Raw genomic sequence first — 18,362 nt, forward strand, 5'->3', positions numbered from 1 at the left:
TCCATGGAAATCCGCCGAGAACACGCATCTCATGGGAACAAATACCACAAATCGCAGACGCAGCAGATGCAAGTTTTATGGTGCAATAAACATGCGGGAACCTGTGACAAATTTGTCCGTCACGGGCACTGATATTGTGCAAGCAGATCGCGGACAAAAACGCAGGAATCCGCGACAAGCTCACATGTTAAGGGAATGGATACCGCAGATTCGCATTTCACTGTGCAACACACGCGCGGGAACAACTCGGGTGTTATGGGCGGGAACAACTCGGGTGTTATGGGCGCCAATATCGCGCGTGCATTCACGGACAAAACCGTGCAAACCTGCTATGGACTTGCTTGTCAGACGTGCTGGTACAGCAAATTGCACAATAGATGCAATTCCGGCCGCACATTGCGTGATGTCTGACGGGAATCGGGGGGTGGGTGATGTTTCTCTGTTACAGATATTCAGCCAGAAAAACTGGAGGGGCAATCTCTCAAGGGCGGGCATTCTCTCAGAACTTTACGGCAGTCCATTGCATGCAATAGCAAACAAGCGCTGCCCGGCACAAAAATCGCAACGAGGGAGGGGGGCAGGGGGCACGGAAGAAGGGCAAGAAGGATTGCCCTCGATGAAAAGGAGGAAAACGAGGGGAAAGGGGGAATTGCGCTACCTTTCAGTACATAGGGACCTTATAGTAGTATGTCAGTAGCATAATCAGATGCTCAACTACATGCTACTGGCAGTTTTTGATGGCTAATATAAAAAAAAGGCATTCGACGAAGCAGGTAATACTAAGCCCACACCCTCTAGATATTAGCACAGTGAAAAGCATGAATCGGATACAAGCATCGAGTCAGTGGTCAATCCGAACATACATCTAACCAATCCCTTGGTACGTGCCCAGCCCACGAGCCCATAAATGTGGTGAAGTTTATCTACTCAGGTCAGACAACGAATTCATCTCATTTACATTACGGCGCGATGGTGGCGCGTTGGGTGCACTTCCAACGTGGGGCTGTGGGCAGAAGTCACCATGTTGGACGTGCATTCCAGTATTATTTTGAAACAAAAAGGTATGAAGGTCAGTTTTCATGTGTTTTCCGTCTGCTCGGTTCGTCGTAAAACATGAATAGGTGTCTTGAAAAAGAAAAACTAGATGCCGTAGCACCACGGTTGCTTGTGCGGGAAGCACCTTGGGTTGAATTCATGGATACTTATGGTCGTCAAACTTATTTGTGTTGTTCCAACATGAAAGTGGGAAAACCATTAAGTTGTACAAACCACTGGCAGACTACGTTCGGTGCATCTTCAAGTTCAAACGGTCACCTGATTGTTCTAACTGTCGTCTGCTTTAAAACTTTTATGCTTGTTGTTGTCTGTTCAATCAAACGATAGCGGTCTGTATACCAAACGTTGACTCAATAATTGCGATAAGTAAGTGCAGGCCTCAAAAGGCTTTCAAGTTTGATGATTGGTTGGGATAAGTAGGCTCAGTGTAAACAGTAGATAGATGTTCATCATTGTTACCAGTGGCCATCACTGGCTTGTTATGCTCGACTCACTTGATCTGATTTTGCTTGCAATTTTCAGTATTGACTGTCAACCATCGCAGCTACGGTTCACACTTTCGCAGTCCAAGCAATGTCACGACAGAAAGCAGCCAGCAGAGTGTCATCATGGTTTTAGCGTTGATTCTGTGGCGTTCACGCGAATGAATTGCCGCATGTCACATTATTTATACATACGTGCCAACCTAGCAACATGAAAATTCAGGAGACCGCCGTGCCGGGAGGGGGGTCAAAGCATTATTTTTTATTTTTTAGTTTGACAAAGAAACCTTGTGAAGATACACTCGGCGCGAATCACACTGTCTTCGCAGTTGTTTTCGAGTAAACTGCCAATGGTGTCCTGCCCTTCTACGGCACGAACATGGTTCTGATGCATTCATGAAGCGAAATGCATCTTGATGTCAAGCTAGCTGTCGTGCGAAACGCTCACACATCACAGGCATGTATGGTACAGAATCCTTACTTGTCAGCTTTCTGCAAAGCGACAAAGCACGAAAGCTCAGTCGCGTATGATCTCAAAAATACTTGCAAGTACTTCTTGGCTTTTGAAAGCGCCATCTATCGTTCCAACTAAGCTCGGGGAAACACAAATAGTAGTTTGGCGTTCCGCACCTCACTCAAAGACCTGACAAAACCAACTGAAGCCTAGCCCACCCATGATCATATAAGTGTTCCAAAACGCGCTCGTACTTACTCAGGAGTACAGGTTTCACAGCTTGGCATTTGAAAATCTACCCTCGTTTTATGCTGCTGCTCTGAGTTGTCACGTGGTAACCCGCCGGAGTAACTTAAACCTACTCTGGAGTAACTCGCACTGACACACGCGTGATCATTATAGCAATAGGGCGTCATAAAAAAATTAGAATAAACCTACGGCGGCCATTCTTCGGGCGTTCTGAGGTGGCATCCGTACAATCAGGAGATGCTATCAAGATTTGGGAGGCTTCCGGACAATTCGGGAGAGTTGGCAGGTACGTTTACATGAAGTTTTAGGGTGTAACGAGCCTTGTTATACTTCGCTCAGGCCACTAAAGTGGCAAGACATGGCTAGGAAGACGTAAAATCAACAATTCCAAAGCGAAAAAAGAGCATGAGGACTCGCACCAATGCCGACAACGCCACATTCCAATGGTTTGTTGATGCGGGACTCGGCGCTTCTTGCCCACACCCCACCACATGCCGGTGGCGTGCCACATGGGGCGCTCCGGTTTGTTTCTAAACATGAGTTGGTGTATACCGACAGTCGCTCTGTCACCCTCAAAACTGAACAGGACTGTGAAGAAAAACTGTGGAACGAAGAACAGAGGAAAGTAACAGTGCCAAATAACATACTACATTTTGCTGTCATTACCATGCAGACTAAGGACAAGGAATCTAGCATGACCTTTTATAATATTCAATGTGTCACTTCTGCTATTATTGCTGCCGATGCATAAACTAGTAGAAAGCCTGCTTATTTTGGCTCCACGTAACAGCCGATATTCATAAAACGAGTACTGGTTGATGATGTCTTTTTGTCACCGACTCTCCTGGCTGGCACGACCAATTTCACCTAAACGAACTGGCTGAGCCTGAAATCTCTACTTCCAATCATAGAAAACATGAGGGCTATGGTTCACACAGTGTTTTCAGATCAAAACACTCAGCTCTAGAACTTTTCACCCGACAGGGATTTATCTGTGTTTATCTGAGAGAGGGCACACATTCTATCTTAGATTTTGGACCACTTTTTGGGAGCAGGAGAACTCACATTTTGGAGTAGCTTAGGAGCAGAAAAATCTGCAGTTTTGGTTAGTAAGCATACAAAGGGAGTATTTAGCCAGTTGTTTCATGAGTTCGACATTCAGGCAGACCTGGTTCATACTATGTGTTGGAAGGTACAAAACCGAACTTCACAGTAAAGTCTTATTCGATAATTCACACAAAAAGATGTTTGATTTTAGGAACAAACTTTGTTTAAAATAAAGGGGCATGAGTCGGGAAACGTTAAAGGGACACTGACACCCCCAAAAATGTTTTTTTCATTTTTTCCAGGCGATTCATTATGGTTGTTGGAAGACTACCCAATTAATATTTTGCTGCAGAGTTGCGTATTATGGTAGCTGCGAAAAAACGCAACTGCTCGAAACCGAAACCTCCGCACGGAGGTCGGAGAAATATAGAGGATGAGAGAGAGCCGGAAGTCACATAACTACACCCAATCGTGCACTTTTCCTCTTTTTTTTTTTTTTTGCGCACAGCAGACGAAATGCGTTGTGGGAATTGTTTGTTGTGTGATTCCTTTGCAGTTATGTTTGTTCCGCTCGCTGTTCTGTACTTCAAGATGAGTTATTTTGTGCATTGAACAGTTGGAAATGAGTAGCGAGTGCCCGTGATGCATTCCTGTGACCAGATCCGAAAAGAATACCCCCAGATGTTGCGTGAAGACCCGCCTCACATGTCCTGCATCTGAAAGTGGAATTGTGCGGCAGAATCTGCACAAGTTTCCGAAAAATCAACGAGATTGGGTGCAATTCCTGAAGCACAGTTACGGGCACCTAAGAAAGCGGACACTACCCGATTCATATGCACCTAGCAGTTTGTGGAAAGTGACAACATTGAGTTCGCAGGTGTCAGAAAGGGAATCCCATACCATTTAGTTCAGCTGCGTATCGTCCACAATATATATATATATCTTTTTTTTCAGTGATAACTGTAAAAAAAGATATGCAAATATTGCGAAATGTTTGACAAAAAAAAAAAAAAGGTATGCTTACACTAGGGGTTGAACCTGGGCCCGCTGTGTATGAAGTGGACATCTTTCCACTGAGTTGTTAGGAGGAACTCTTCGGAGTAAAGCAGCCGGTCTACTGTAGTTTCGAAAGTTTGCTGCCAATTTCTCTCCAGCAAAGGCTCTCCCGGCTCGAAGTCGGACAGCATCATGCATTGGCCACATTCGGACCTAGTAAAAAAAATTATATACGTGCACATTCAACTTGAAGTATGCACTTCGTGCTTGACGTTTGCACAAGCGATGGCTTCAGCCACGAGAAGGGGCAACGGCTCGGCGACGTCTTTGTGCAAATCGGCTTAGTGGTCGGGCGTGTCGTACGGGATGAATACCAATTATTTTGATTGGTTCAAAATGAACAACAGTTCTGAAGTGAAGTCCCACAACGATCATCCACTGCCATCTTCGTCCAGCCCGCGAGACCCACGATACGAAGCCATGTTAAAAATTATGCAGTGAACGCGCAAAATGCTAGCGGTTCTCTGTGCAACTTTTTTTTCAATCAACGTATTTGCAGCTTTCTGGAAGCCACAAAAAAAATGGCTTTCATATTTATTTCTGTTTTTAATATTGAATGTGTGCTTTCAATGACCCACGACTTTGATTAAATTTGGTGGCTGTGTCTCAACCTTAGAAAACGGCCCGTGACCACAAAGAAGAGAGTGAGCGCGACTTAAACCGGCCAGTTCTCGATCGGCGGTTTTTGGGCGGAAACAAACTGAATTTCAAACCGCAAATTCTGTTCTGGGTAGTTGGGCTCTCATATGTCACATACAACTAAAAACCTCGACGAGCATAAATACCCTATCACATACCTGCCAACCTAGCAACAGAAAAATTCGGAAGACCGCCGCGCGAAGGTTTTTTTTTTTGTTTTTTTGTATTAGTTTGACAAGAAACCCCGTGAAGAGGCACTCTGTGCGTATCGCACTGTCTTCGCAGTTGTTTTCGAGTAACCTACCGGTGGTGCCCCGCCCTTCTACGGCACGAGCATGAATCTCATGCTTTTGTGAAGCGATGTGTATCTTGATGTCAAGCTTGCCGCCTGTGCGAGACGCTCGCACGTCACAGGCGCACATGATACAGAATTCATACTTGTCAGCTTTCCGCGAAACGACAAAGCACGGAAACTCAGTCGCGCATGATCTTAGAAATACTTGCAAGCACTTCTTCCTGGCTTTTGAAGTGCCATCGATTGTTCCAACAGATCAGTGGTTCCAACTAAACTCGGGGAAACACGAAGAGTAGTTCGGCATTCCGCACCTCACCCGACGACCTGACAAAGCCAACTGAAGCCTAGCGCACCCATGGTCATATAAGCCGTGTTCCAAAATGCGCTCTAACTTCAGGAGTAGAGGTTTCGTACCTTGGCGTTTGAAAATCTACCCTCGTTTTACGCTACTGCTCCGAGTTGTTTCGTGGTAACCCGCCGGAGTAACCTAAACCTACTCTTGAGTAACTCGCACTGACACACGCGTGACCATTATAGCAATAGGGCGTCATAAAAATTTTAAAAAAATGCGGCGGACATTTTCAGGAGATCTGAGGTCGCATCCGTACAATCGGGAAATGTGATCAAAATTCGGGAGGCTCCCGGAAACTTCGGGAGAGTTGGCCGGTATGCTATCAGCGTCCCTTCAACACATTGACTTCTTACTCCCCTGCTTGTTCAGTTCCCCAAGCTTTCCGAGTGTGTACTCGAAACTAGTTTCCTTCAGCAAGAACTATGTGGTCACTTCGTACCTTGTCCATATCTTTGTACTTCACAGCCCATGTAATTAGTTCTTTTCACTAAACAACGATGGCCCGCTTGCCGCCATCTTGTCTTCCACTTCTGCTAGCTTGCATTGCTCCAGATCACTTTCTCCTGAAGGCTCATACCTTTTTGCGCCGCTGATCATCCACGCATATTTTGATTGAGACTGTCGGATGTTTCTGATTAGGTGAAGAGGGGAGGCCCTTTAGTGGTATCGTCTTTATAGTATAAATGATAAGCTTTGATGCAGTGTCACCACAAATTTACATAGTCTTCAACATACATGTGCACAGTGTGGTGCAATTGATCCACTTTAAAATCCAGTGCCACCTGGCTCAGCAAAACAGTTTACCTTTTGAGAAACTAATAGCAGTAATGGAACTTTCATCAGGCACCGTCGCTTTCACACGCCAATGGCAGATGAGAATTGGTCCTTCGATCACCTCACTCTTCTTTCTTCGTATGTTTAAGTTTCGATGGCGTGAACGTAAGAACCGACCAGCACAAAGCGGCAATCCACAAGCGTCTTGATTAAATTTCACCATCAAATGGCTTAAGAGCCAAACCCGTGCCAAGAAATTGATTGGAAAACACTCCAAAGTAAACGCTTAAAGGGCAACTCCGCTTCATTTTTGGTTTTGAAAAAACAATGCAGTCCTCTTCAGTATCGCCTAGGAAGACCACACGTCAAATATCACAACGCAGTTCTGTCTAAATGTTTCTTAAACGGTCCGGCAAACTTTGCAACTCGCCAAGTTGCCGATCGGCTGACTCGAGCGGGCGAATTCAGGTGCAACCAACAGCGCAGTCAAGGCTATGGCATGAACGGAGCCAACATTGAGCTAAACGTCATCATCAAGGCCCCCTTTTGCTTGTTTTCACTTCTCCGATCGAGTGTAGCGCATGACGTCAGCAACGTTGCCTCTCGGCGCTCAGCGGTGTCCACGTGATTGGCGTACGCGCCTGCGCAGCGCGCTTCTTGGGAGCAGATTAACTGCCCGCCGTGGTCCCGCCGTTACCGCCGTCTTCCGCGTCACAACCACCGTTTGTGATTATTGCCTCTCAAAGTTTCATCCACAGTCGCAGACTTATGCCGCAGTTGTACAGACATCGTCGAATGCCGTAGACACCAAAACGTGGCGAAGAGTCGATGCAGACGACACTCGCGCCTGCCGCACGCCCGCCCCCATCCCGCCCGTCGTTCGGCCGAGGATCACGTGACATATCGTACCATGTGATGGCCATGTACTTGGCGGTCCGAGGCCAATGTTGCCGGACGGAGCCGAAGTTTCGGTTTCGATTTCCGCTCGTGTTTAAAATTAGATTTAAAAATATATATCCCATTTTTCGCGAAGCAAACGATGTAGTGTCTTTTACTAAGACTTTTTAATTCTAAATCACTCATTATCCCGAAATCTTCGGAATTGAGCGGAGTTGCCCTTTAAGCAGATGTTGAATCTAACTTGTGTGTGGTGCTGTACTGATGTCTCAAACGAGGCCTCATGTACCTTCTGCCTGGCGGAATCTTCGATTTCTTTCTTCGTCAGCCTCAAGAAAACTGCCATTGGTTTGGCAAAAATGGCGTACATTGAGAATGGACGGATGGATGGTAGTGATCAAAGTTGCAAGACTTTATTTTGGAAAGGGTCTATTATGGTGGATTTTATGCATTTGATGCAACTAGGCACAGAAAACTCTGCATGTATCCTGAGAGGTGCAACTGGAACAGCAGTCACAAACCTGCCAACAGCCCTATGCTGTGCTTCCAATAGTGACACACGAAATGCAAAATGCTGTCTTCAACAGTTTTTGTGATGGCATGTGTAGAAATACTTTGCCTTTTATCAACAACTGGCTTTTGAACTTCTGCTGGAAGCACCAAAAACATTTCTAATACTTGCTTGGTTGCACAAGCGACATGCATACAGTAGAATCACCAAGCTGTCTTTCTGGTCTCCTAAAGAAATATATCCACATTTAAATCCCTTTTAGAGGTTTACAGCAAATAGTTTGGTTTATAGCCCTTGTCGAGAAAGCCCGAAAAGCAGAAAAAAATGTTTGAATCCGTCAACAGCACAACCGCCGCAAAAGGATTGACACGCCAACCGTGTGCGGTTACCAAAACGAATGTCACTTGAAAAAAAGGCCCCGGAAAAGTGGCTTCAAGTAAAAAGTAGGAAAAAATGACCACAAGGGATAAGCAGAAGAAATATTTCACCCGGGAGCAATTTGGAAATGAGAGGTGTAGCAACTTTGCAAACTTTTCCACAACACAGTAATCACTTTCTTGTGTGAAGCACAGGAATTACTTTTGATTTTGTCATGAAAAGAAACAGGGAGATGCACTTGGACACACTAGCGTGAAACGTGGAACGAAATGTTTGCAAGCACTGTCAGTCACAGCCATGAGCCATCGAACAGCGTGGAAGGCAATCGAGCCCTACGCACAGAGGACTCGACCATAACCATAAAGAGGGCCGAAGACTTGCTCCTCCTTAAAGGGATGGTGAACCGAACTTTGGATTTCAGAAAAAAACAATGCAGGAGATGTAGGCGGGGCGCTACAATTCCTACAACACTACTCGTAGGGCGATATCACGAATGGACGGCCATATTTTTGGAAAAAGAGGTCGAGATTGAACCAGGCCGACGAGGCGCGTGACGTCAAGATACCTAGTTTCCTCCACTCTTCGCTTCGCTCCTTCAAGGCCACGAGGGGGGGGGAGACGCGAGGCTGTTCCCTCTCCTTCTCAGAAAAACATGACGTGAACATTTCTGTCAAACGTGCCTCCTTTTCTTAAAAAATATGGTCATCCGTTCGAGATATTGTTGTATAAGTGATGCTTTAGTGTTTGTAGCATCCCGTTGCATGCTTTTGCCTTGCTCTTGTTGCATGCTTTTGACTTGCTCCACTTTAAAAGGGATGCTGAACCTTTTGGTTCAGCATCCCTTTAAAGTGGAGCAAGTCAGCGCGTGTCAAAGAGCAATGCAGTCTCAAGAACCTCTGTGAAGAGTATCATAAGCCACTGAGATGAAAACAGTTGACTTCCTGCGTGCAGTCCGCCATGCAATTTGATCCTAACGTTCCTGAATGTACTTAGAATGCTCACATCAGCGTGTTGAAGTGCATCTCCTAGTTTCTTTTTATTTCAAATTAAAAATGAGACGTTTCCGATTTTATGTAATGCCGAATAGAGCGCAGCTCTCGAGGAGGAGGAGGGGAGGGTATGCCCCTGCTTCCCCTCCTATTTAGTGAAAATTTTTCGCTAAATTTATTTTGAAATTTTTTTGTTAAGTTTGGTGGGAAAATTTTACGCTAAATTTAGCGGCAGATTCTTTCCGCTAAAATTAGCGGGGAAATTTTTCCGCTACATTTAGTGAGGAATTTTTTACGCTAAATTCAGCGGAGAAATGTTACCACTAAGTATAGCGGCAAAATTTCCCTGCCAAATTTAGCAGGAATATTTCCTCGCTAAATCTTGCGGCAAAATTTAGCGAAAATCTTCACGCTAAATTTAGCGGGGAAGTTTTCCCATAATGCAACACGCAGTTACGCCTGCTAGCAATATTCCCATAATGCAAGGCGTGCGGTTATGCCGACGCTCAGCCGGGAACGGGCGCCTAAGAGCTGCGCTCTAAAGAAAAGGTCAGAAAAGGAAAACTGAAAAACTAAATATGATTAGTTTGGTGAGAACTTGGCAAGGCAGGCATGTAGCCGGGGGGGGGGGGGGGGGGGGGGGGGGGGGGCATGGGGCCGCCCTCCCCCTCCACATTCTTTCATTTTGCTGGGACCTCCTCCCCCCCTCCCCCTCATACAGCATTTTGTCATGGGCAGGGCCCCCCCCCCCCTCCCCCCCCCCCCCCCCCCCGAAACAAAATTCTGGCGACGTGCCTCTGACAAGGTTGTTATTTCCGATTTCAAAATGGTTTCCGTGGCAAATATTTTGTCTTTACCACTTGGGACCCTTTTTTCCTACTTTCCATTTGGGGCAATTTTTTTCTATACCCCCGTTGTGCAGCTACAAACATTTCTGCAACTGAGGACAGCTAATAAAGCTAGGTCACCCGTGTCGATGCAACAAAAACAATAAAAACCAACGTGTTCTAAAACTCCATGCTCAATTACAGCATTTCAATCGTGCTGCTCCAAGAAAAAAGCTGCCCTCAATTATAACAAAATGCACATCTGAATCTCTCCCACCACATTTTTGAAGGAATAAATAAAAAAAAAGAAAGTCATCAAAACTGCAGATTGACAGAACCTGATAGCTCGATCAGCTGTTCTGCAAGCCAAGAAAAAACTCTGGACTTTCACAATTAAGTGACATCAAGACCACCAGAACACTATGAAAGTTTTAGGGGTGTACCCAGACGTGGACATAAAAGGGAAAACCAGCAACAAATCCAGTGTCTACGAATAGCGTGTTACGCGGATTTTCCTCGTTGCCGCGGAGGCAGTGGGGAAAATAACAAAAATAAAAAGAACAACTGTGAGGACTGCATTGCTCGCGGTGCTCCCATTCCTTTTAAAAAAGGAAGCTGAGTTCGACTGCTTTCCAACGAACGTGTGGATTAACAAGGGCGGGCTCTCGCCGAGGGTAGAGTAGCCGACTTGATTGCAACAACGCGTCGCAATTAGTGCAAATGGTCTGGCGGCGCTGCCGCCGCCGTCTGCTCCGACGTTCTCTCCGCCGACGGGAACCGAGCAGGGCGACCCAACGAGGAGAGAGTTCAGCGAACGCGGTCTCGATTGAAACTGTGTCAGCTCGGCTCGAGGAAGGGAAGCCAGGCAGCATCTTTCCGACGCGGACGGACCACCCGCCAAAGAAAACAAAAAAAAAAAAAAAAACGAAAGAAGTATGAACCCGCCTTCGCCAAAATCTCGGCTTCCGGCTGGCTCGCCACAACCAAGGGCATTTGAGGCGAGATCTACACTGCCCAAACGTCCTTTCGTTCTGGTTTTTCTCTCTTGGACAGGTTTTATCTGCCGAACCAGCTGCCCGAACCTAACACCACGATTTGCAAAAGACGACCATTCAAAAGCGACACGAAAGAGTGCTTCCGTTAGCTCGTTGACCACATTTCCCGAGCGTCTTCGGGAGATTTCGGGGGACGGTCTGACGTTCAGGTCTGGCCGAGACTGTTTCTACATTAGAAATCGGACGAGCAGCGGTTCGGCCACAGAAGATTAGGAGGCGGGGGTGCCCCCGTTTGAAAGCATTTGCAATCGTAAGATACCAGGCGAGCGAGCACGGGGCACAGTTTATAAACACGTTGACGTCAGACGTCCCACACTGCCGGGTTCAGCGGTTTTAAAGGTGGAGACGGGGAGTGCTATTACGGCAGGACATCGGGAACGCGTCGAAGACCGAGGTCGGCACAATCCTGCTTCGAAATACGAAAGGACGACGAGTCACGGATCGCCAGAGCGCTGGACACTTGGCAGATTAGGCCTAGCAGTGCCCGCTGTGTTCCCGCGACACTGCGAGCGTTGTGACGCCCTGGGAATCGGTCGGGTCCGCGTGCGTGGCGACTCACCTTTGGGGAACACACAGTAATACACAACATTTCCCCAGCCGTTGTCGGGAGGATGGAATCGTCCGTCGACGAGGCGCACTCCACGCATCGTCCCGGAGTCCGGGTTTCTGTATTTGAGCCCGCATGTGGCCGGGAACTGCGCCGATAACGTTGTCAGTAACAGGGTGCCATCGTCTTCGCACGGAAGTTCAATGGGTTCTTCACTTTCATCCTCTGCAACTTGAATAAAACAGCTCATTCTTGAAACTTTATATAAACAAACACACAAGCATACACTTACACCACAACACACATCAAACTTTGGATACTCTCGCGCCTCAACGAGAGAACGCGAGATTCGAAATGTTATGGAAATAAGCGACGTCTGGTGGCCGAGCCACAAGGGTGCGCGACTGGTTCTTCTTTTGGAACTTGGAAGAACGAAGAAGAACGAATCGCCTTGCAATATTTTGTTTCGCGGTTTCGTCGGTTTCGTCGTTTCGTCAGTTTCGTCGGTTCCGTGGTTGGTTCAACCAACCAGTTCAACTCTTCTTCTAAGCGTTCCGAAAGATGGTGGGGGGGGAGGAGAGGGCCAATAGTGGTTGCGCACCGAACCAGTTCAACGGTTCAACTTGGTTTTGCGCTTTGCAACAGCGGCGAATGGGCGCAACTCACGCGCAGGTTTGATGGCGGGAAATACTCCGCAAGTCAGAAGACACGTCATGGGTGCAGTGCGTGGTCTTTGTTGTTACCAGTAGAGATGCTGTTTCAGCTGTGTTTCTACACATTCGCATAAGCTGCTGCCTCTGAATTCGATTTCTGGCGCGTCTCGGCGCGTGTCAGCAAACCGCGGCAGCTGACAAGCGGTTCGAAGTCTTCCCCGAGCGATGGCCAACGTCGTCACGCATAGCCGAAATCTCTTCACCCGTTACGACGGCGGTCCCATGTGCTTCTCGCTCATTCCGTGCGCGGAGCGGAAAGAGATTCGAGAGATGATCGAGTACGGTGGTGGGATGCTCGTGCAGCCTGGCGTGAACCCGCGAGCCATCAGACTGGTGCCCGCCGGCGTCACGGTATCCGTGGATGACCGCGACCCAGTCTTCTCGACCGAGTTCATCAGGGAGTGCTCCAAACGCGACCTGCTACTCCCGCTCAGGAACTTCGCAGTCGAAGCGCGGAGTTCCTCTCTGGAGGACGGCGTCGAGGACATCGACGACGAAGGGGAGGCTGCGCACCGGGTCAGAGGCCTGCGGTCAATACGGTTGAGGAGAGACTTCTCCCTGGGCGAAGACATCAGCCTCGCTAAGTTCATGGCCAAAGAACCCGGGCCTATAGGAGGCAACGAAGTCTACAAGCGCCTGGAAAGGTCCGGCCTTGCCGGTAAGCACAGCTGGCAGGCCCTCAAGGAGCGCTACCGGAAGAAAATCTACCCGATGAGGCACCTGTTCGAGTCTCCAGCGATCACGAAACCGCAGAGGCTTCGTGGTACGCTCGCTCACCCGCACGACAAAAATCGGGCATGCCCGCCCCCGGAGTCGTGGAACGTCCCGGGCACTTCTGGCTCAGCGGTGCCAACGCCTCGCGCAGCCGCCGACGCGAATGAACAGAACTCGCCCGCCACTTCGACTTGCAGTTCGCACGTTGTGCCAGAAACTGATTATGATGCGCTTTGCGACGAGTCTCCGCGCCTGCGAAACAGCTCCAACGAATTGGGCACCACACAGCCTTTCGTCCCATCATTGTCTGGCAGCGTCGATGACGTCTTGCGCGGCAAGCCTCCAGAGTCTCAAGAGGCTGTTCATGATCACAGCACAGAGACCTTTGTCCCCAGACTGTCTTTGGAAGGAAGCATTTCAACCAAGTTACCCGACACTCCTGGCTTTGATCTCTACGGTGACTCGGAGCCTTTTGATGTCACCAGTTTAGAAGGACAAGCTGCATCGCCGAGCGACTCGCTAGAAGTCCCGGAGGAGACGTCTTCCGGAACCGTCGTAAACGAGACGCCAACCGACGGCTCCTCCGAACATTCCAGCATGTTTGCACCTTTGGCAACGGCCCCAAGGGTCTCTTCGAGTCAAGCTCTGCATTTGCATAGAGAAGGTGGTGGGCCCTCGCTTTCGGAGCTTTGCTGCAGCCCGGGCGACCTCGAACTCCTGCGGGGGAAACTTTCGGAGCTTGCATCCCACGACATGCCAGAAAGCCAAGGGAACCCACACTTGGCGTCATTTCCAGACTTTCCTTCCGGCACCCAAGGCCGTCGACCGACCCCGGAGCCGGACCCAAAGTTGCTGGACGCTCAGGTCTTTGCGGGAGAAGATTCCAGCAGCGTCCTGCCAAGGGCATTACAATGTGGAAGCGAGCGCCCTAGGACCGCCGTCGTCTTAGGGCAGAGAAGGCCTCTGGGCTTTCCTGAGGATGGCGCCGAACAAGAGCCGAGCGTAAGGAAAACAAGTATGGCCTGTTCTCGGGCGGCCCTAGCACCAAGTAGTCAGATTCCGAGTTCCAGCGGCCAAGCATGGTCGCAGCCTACCCCTGACCGGACGTACCAGTCGAGCGGCGAGTATGAGACCGCGTCCAGCAAAAGTGCGTCACCATCTCGCGCCGCAATTGAGTCGCTGTTGGACTTGTTGACCGGGGAGAACTCTCCTCCTTCGAGCCTCAGGCAGAAAGTGAAAGTCGTCAGCCCCATCGCGTCATCGAGACTGCAACAGTTCTCCCTGCATCCCCTGCACGCTACAACCGGCAAGAAAGACTGGAGCCCTTCGTTACTGAACGATAAGGACCGCGAGATGGAAGTGGATCCGCTACCACCAACCGCGGGGTCATCGTCGGACATGTCCCTCACCCTCGGGTCAGAGGCCAATGATATCTGGGACCGGTCCCGCGATGTGGGACGGCGTGAAAGCCCTCGTCGGGCGGTCCGCCGGAGCGTCTCGCCTCCGGGGGCCGTGCTCGAGCGGGAGGGTTCCCCAGTGGAGTGCGAACAGCCTGGTCCCAGTGGAGCGTCGGTTCCAGACGGTGCTGCAGTGTCTTCCGGCGAAGACGACGACTTGGACAGCTGCGACAGTGTCATTGTCCGAAAGGGAAAGACTGGCAAGGTGAGTTCCGTCAGTTTTTTTCCTTGCCCGCTTTTACGGTGGTAGCCGTATATGGCCCGCAATACCAGCCGGTAGGCGCTGTGCAACCGTTGTGGCTGAGAGGCTCGATTCGGCGGGGAAATATAAGGGGTGGATGGTGGCCACGTGACGAAAAAGACATGGTATGTGGCACCAGGACCTCGCTCAACATCGTGACGTCTTGTGACACCTTAACGTCTTGCGTGACATTGTCGCCGCACGTGATACCACCATACGAGGTGGCGCTGTTGTCGCATGATGTCTTGGCGTCACGTCGTCCCGTGGCACTTCCCACTAAATTTATCGGAGGATGCTTCCCATTAAATTTAGCGGGGCGCATCCCTAACTGGAAACACTTCCCCAGATCAGACAATCCAAATGTACACTGGGAGTATTCACGGGTTTTGCCGTATTGCCAACTGCACCTTCTTGACCTTGCACTAAAGGGGTATGATGGTTGTAGCGTTCTACTAAAGAAACAAAACAGTTGGCTCGTGTCTCCCCTGCATGCTTGATTTTCGTTTTTTTTTTGTCTCAGTTTGAACGGTATGGCAATCTGCTTTGAAAATTAGGTAAACGTGCAGGGACTACCTTAAGCATGGAGTCACTGGCAGGGTGTGCAAAAACCGCATTGACTGGCTCACACCCTCGGACCGCATGACACCCTCTCACACCCTCGGACCGCATGACGGACCCTCTTCAAGAGTCCATCGAGCAACATTGACGGTTGTCGTTTCGAAGCGCGCGATTGAATCCGAGTTTGCGCCGAACGCCGATGCAGCCCCTCGTGTCCAATGCTCACTTGGAGCACGTGCCCACACGACGGCGGACTCGCATAATTGGCACAGTAGTCGCTAGACGGCGCACACTTTTGAAAAAGCGTCTATTCGAGTTTGCGAAGTATGTCGCATTGTACCTCGTCACAAAAATGTATGTGAGCTTTGTTTCTTTTATTCTCGCTTTTAATATTTGAAGTAGATTCTGTATTTGTCACTGGGTGTCCGGATAATCCACAGCGGCGCAAAAGCAACATCTTTGGTCGTGAACTCGACGGAAAGGCCAATGTAGCCGAATCACTCGCCACAGTCGGGGAAACTACAGTCGGCCGTTTTCTCGTTTCCACGCGCAGTTCGGCCTCCGAGCAAATCTTTGACCGAAGTAAAAAAAGAATATATAGGTTGTGCCGCAAGTCATTGTTTACACACTTGTGTTTGCTTACCACAGAATTCTTGTGATCTTAGCTTACCTCATTGATCACGCCAGCAAGAGAATGTGCCATCTACGAGGCGACCGTGAAACGGCATTTCACTAGAGCAAAGGTTTTGGAGTATTTGTGATATCAAGTGTATGTTCATCCCTTGTAGCATTAATACCAAAATCTATCACATGCTAGCCCACATTGTCATTCCTAGATTATTTTTTGTGATTGAGTCTTACAAGGGGCACTGTGCTCCTAATACTTTATTTTCTAAATGGATGAAAAAGATTACGCAATACATACCTCACTCGTTGCTTTTCTAATTTAAAGCAAGTTCGTCGGCATTTAGCTCTTTATCGTATGCAGAGGGGATTGTGTTCTTCGCCGTTTTTTTTTTTCTCGGCTTGTTTCGATGTTAGTGACGGCATAGAATTTACCATTCTTTGCAAAGTCCAGAATTTCGGAAACGACGCATGCGGTCTTTCCCAGTTAAGGATTACGGACGGTACGGTGTTATCAGCGAACGCCGTGTCGTTTCTTTCCAGTCGTGGAGAGCGGTTATAGACGTGAGCAGCAGCAGTGACGACGACGAGGGTGCAGCTTCCAGACAGCAGCAACCGTTGGACAAAGAAGTGCTTAAGCAGCACCAAAGAAACCTCCAGTTGATGTTGGATGCCAAAAAGAAGACGGAGCAGAAGTGGCGCAAGCAGCGCCCCCACAGGAGGTGTCCTCCGAACTGCTCGTGTCCGCAAAGTGCCCACCATGCCGAGCTGCTGCGACTGCTCACTCGCACGCACGCCATACTCGCGTTTCACGATTCCCTCGATGCCGACCCAGAAGCGTGTGCGTCCGCTCTCTTGTCGGAACTGATCGAGCGACGGCGTACCAACGTTCCTGCTCCGATTTCCGCCCGTTTGGAAAGGGCGCCAACGAGTTCTCGGCGGTCCAAGAAATAGAGAACTTTTGCGTTGACAACCGAAACAAGAAAAACGAACAAATCTTGAAGTTTGTCGATCGAATTGTGTTCTCCTTGCATGCCTGGCACGCCGTTTGTCTTTTGTCGGTGAAATGAACAAGCGTCTGCTTCGTTGTAGCTTTTTTGTTTATTAATGCTTTATTTATTTACCCGTATGAATTTGGTAATAAACGTTTGTTTGCTTCTTTTGCTGTGGGCGTCGAGGAAACTCTCAATTAGTTCCCAGGTGACGCTTAAAGGGCCCCTGAAAAGAAAAAAAAATCTAGAGCGATGAACGAAACTTTCAATCTATCCGAGTCAAAAGCAGTCCAACTGTACATAAGGTAGCAAGCAGTAGCTCAAGACTACCAAACCGCTACCTGTCTTTCGATTTAAAATGCGTTCCATTTCTCTTTTTGGGGAAGTGCTCGTGTGACCGGGAGGGTGGTAGGGGAGGGAGCCGCACAACATGCGAAGAGCCGCTGCTTGGCCACCCGTTCTAACCAATCGGACGCAATATCGTCACTTTCGTTTCTTTTTAGGAGAAACTAAACCCTGGTTTGCATTTTGAGCAGCTGAAAGCCACTCAGAAAATATCAAGGACACTATCTGCAGAAACACATGGTACTTGCTTTTTGGCTCTCATGAAGGTTTACAAAGTATCAAGTTTTCACATTTGTTACACTGTTATCCCATCTACCTAGGTCCCTAACCACTCGTGTTCATCTGTGTTACTAAGCACAATAAAAATTGCTCCCGTGCTTGTCTAAGACACAAGCTGAAGTGCAATGAAAGCTGATCTGAGCTGCTCCTAGCCTGCTCCAAAATGTAGTTTAAGCTGCTCCCAACCTGCTCCAAAACAGCTGTTTCAGCTGCTCCCGTGGCTGCTCCCAAGTACATTTGATGAGTTCCACCCCTGAAGTTAGTGAATTCTTTCAAGCAGCATTTTGTAACAAAATCAAGAAAAAGGCTGTTTCATGATCTCTTTAGGCAGCTTAGTATTGCTATGAAATGATTTGTCCCATTGCAATAAGGGGTGTGGGACTTGACCTTCAGTTTTTAGGACAAAATGGCTATTTCATTCGTCCCATTGCGATAAGGGGTGTGGCGCTTGACCTTCAGTTTTTAAGACAAAATGGCTATTTGAAGAATTAAAATTTGAGTCTCATAAATCCACCTTTTTCGAAGCCACTATTTATTCCAAGTTCTTCGGATACAAAGTGGCCATTCTGAGTATTAGTTAATCGGAGGTAAAATCGTGCTGAAGACTCCTTAGTTCTGTTATGCATAGTCAATGCACTGTTGCATGGTCGACACCTTTTTTGCAGGTTACAGTTCATCTAATTCACTCGTTTGTGACCTGTCATGATCTCCATTCGTCAAGCCATTTTCGAATATGAGAAGTGTCATTCACTGTAAAGTAATTCACCACAACCTGCAAAGCTCCTAGGCACCTCTAAAGCACAATGTGTTATAGAACCAACTCGGTTCTTG

The 18,362-nt window shown here is 48.4% G+C and overlaps 2 protein-coding genes across 3 annotated transcripts in view; one reads left to right on the forward strand and one right to left on the reverse strand.

Annotated features, from left to right (window-relative positions):
• LOC8040410 (TAR DNA-binding protein 43) overlaps positions 1-11,959 on the reverse strand; it is a 31,146-nt gene extending 19,187 nt beyond the window's left edge. For both annotated transcript variants that reach the window (XM_029970160.2, XM_040213935.1), the window contains exon 1: positions 11,621-11,959. In XM_029970160.2, coding sequence (XP_029826020.1) covers positions 11,621-11,858 — 238 coding nt within the window. In that variant the 5' untranslated portion in view covers positions 11,859-11,959. The remainder of the gene's footprint in view (positions 1-11,620) is intronic.
• Positions 11,960-12,109: 150 nt separating this feature from the next.
• On the forward strand, positions 12,110-17,080 carry LOC8040404. The gene has a single exon (XM_040213936.2). The coding sequence runs from the start codon at positions 12,487-12,489 to the stop codon at positions 14,740-14,742; it is 2,256 nt and encodes a 751-aa protein (XP_040069870.1). The 5' UTR covers positions 12,110-12,486; the 3' UTR covers positions 14,743-17,080.
• Positions 17,081-18,362: the final 1,282 nt, after the last annotated feature.

The sequence above is a fragment of the Ixodes scapularis genome, unplaced genomic scaffold (assembly GCF_016920785.2).
Source record: "Ixodes scapularis isolate PalLabHiFi unplaced genomic scaffold, ASM1692078v2 PGA_scaffold1__304_contigs__length_218370807, whole genome shotgun sequence".
Taxonomy (NCBI): Eukaryota; Metazoa; Arthropoda; class Arachnida; order Ixodida; family Ixodidae; genus Ixodes; species Ixodes scapularis.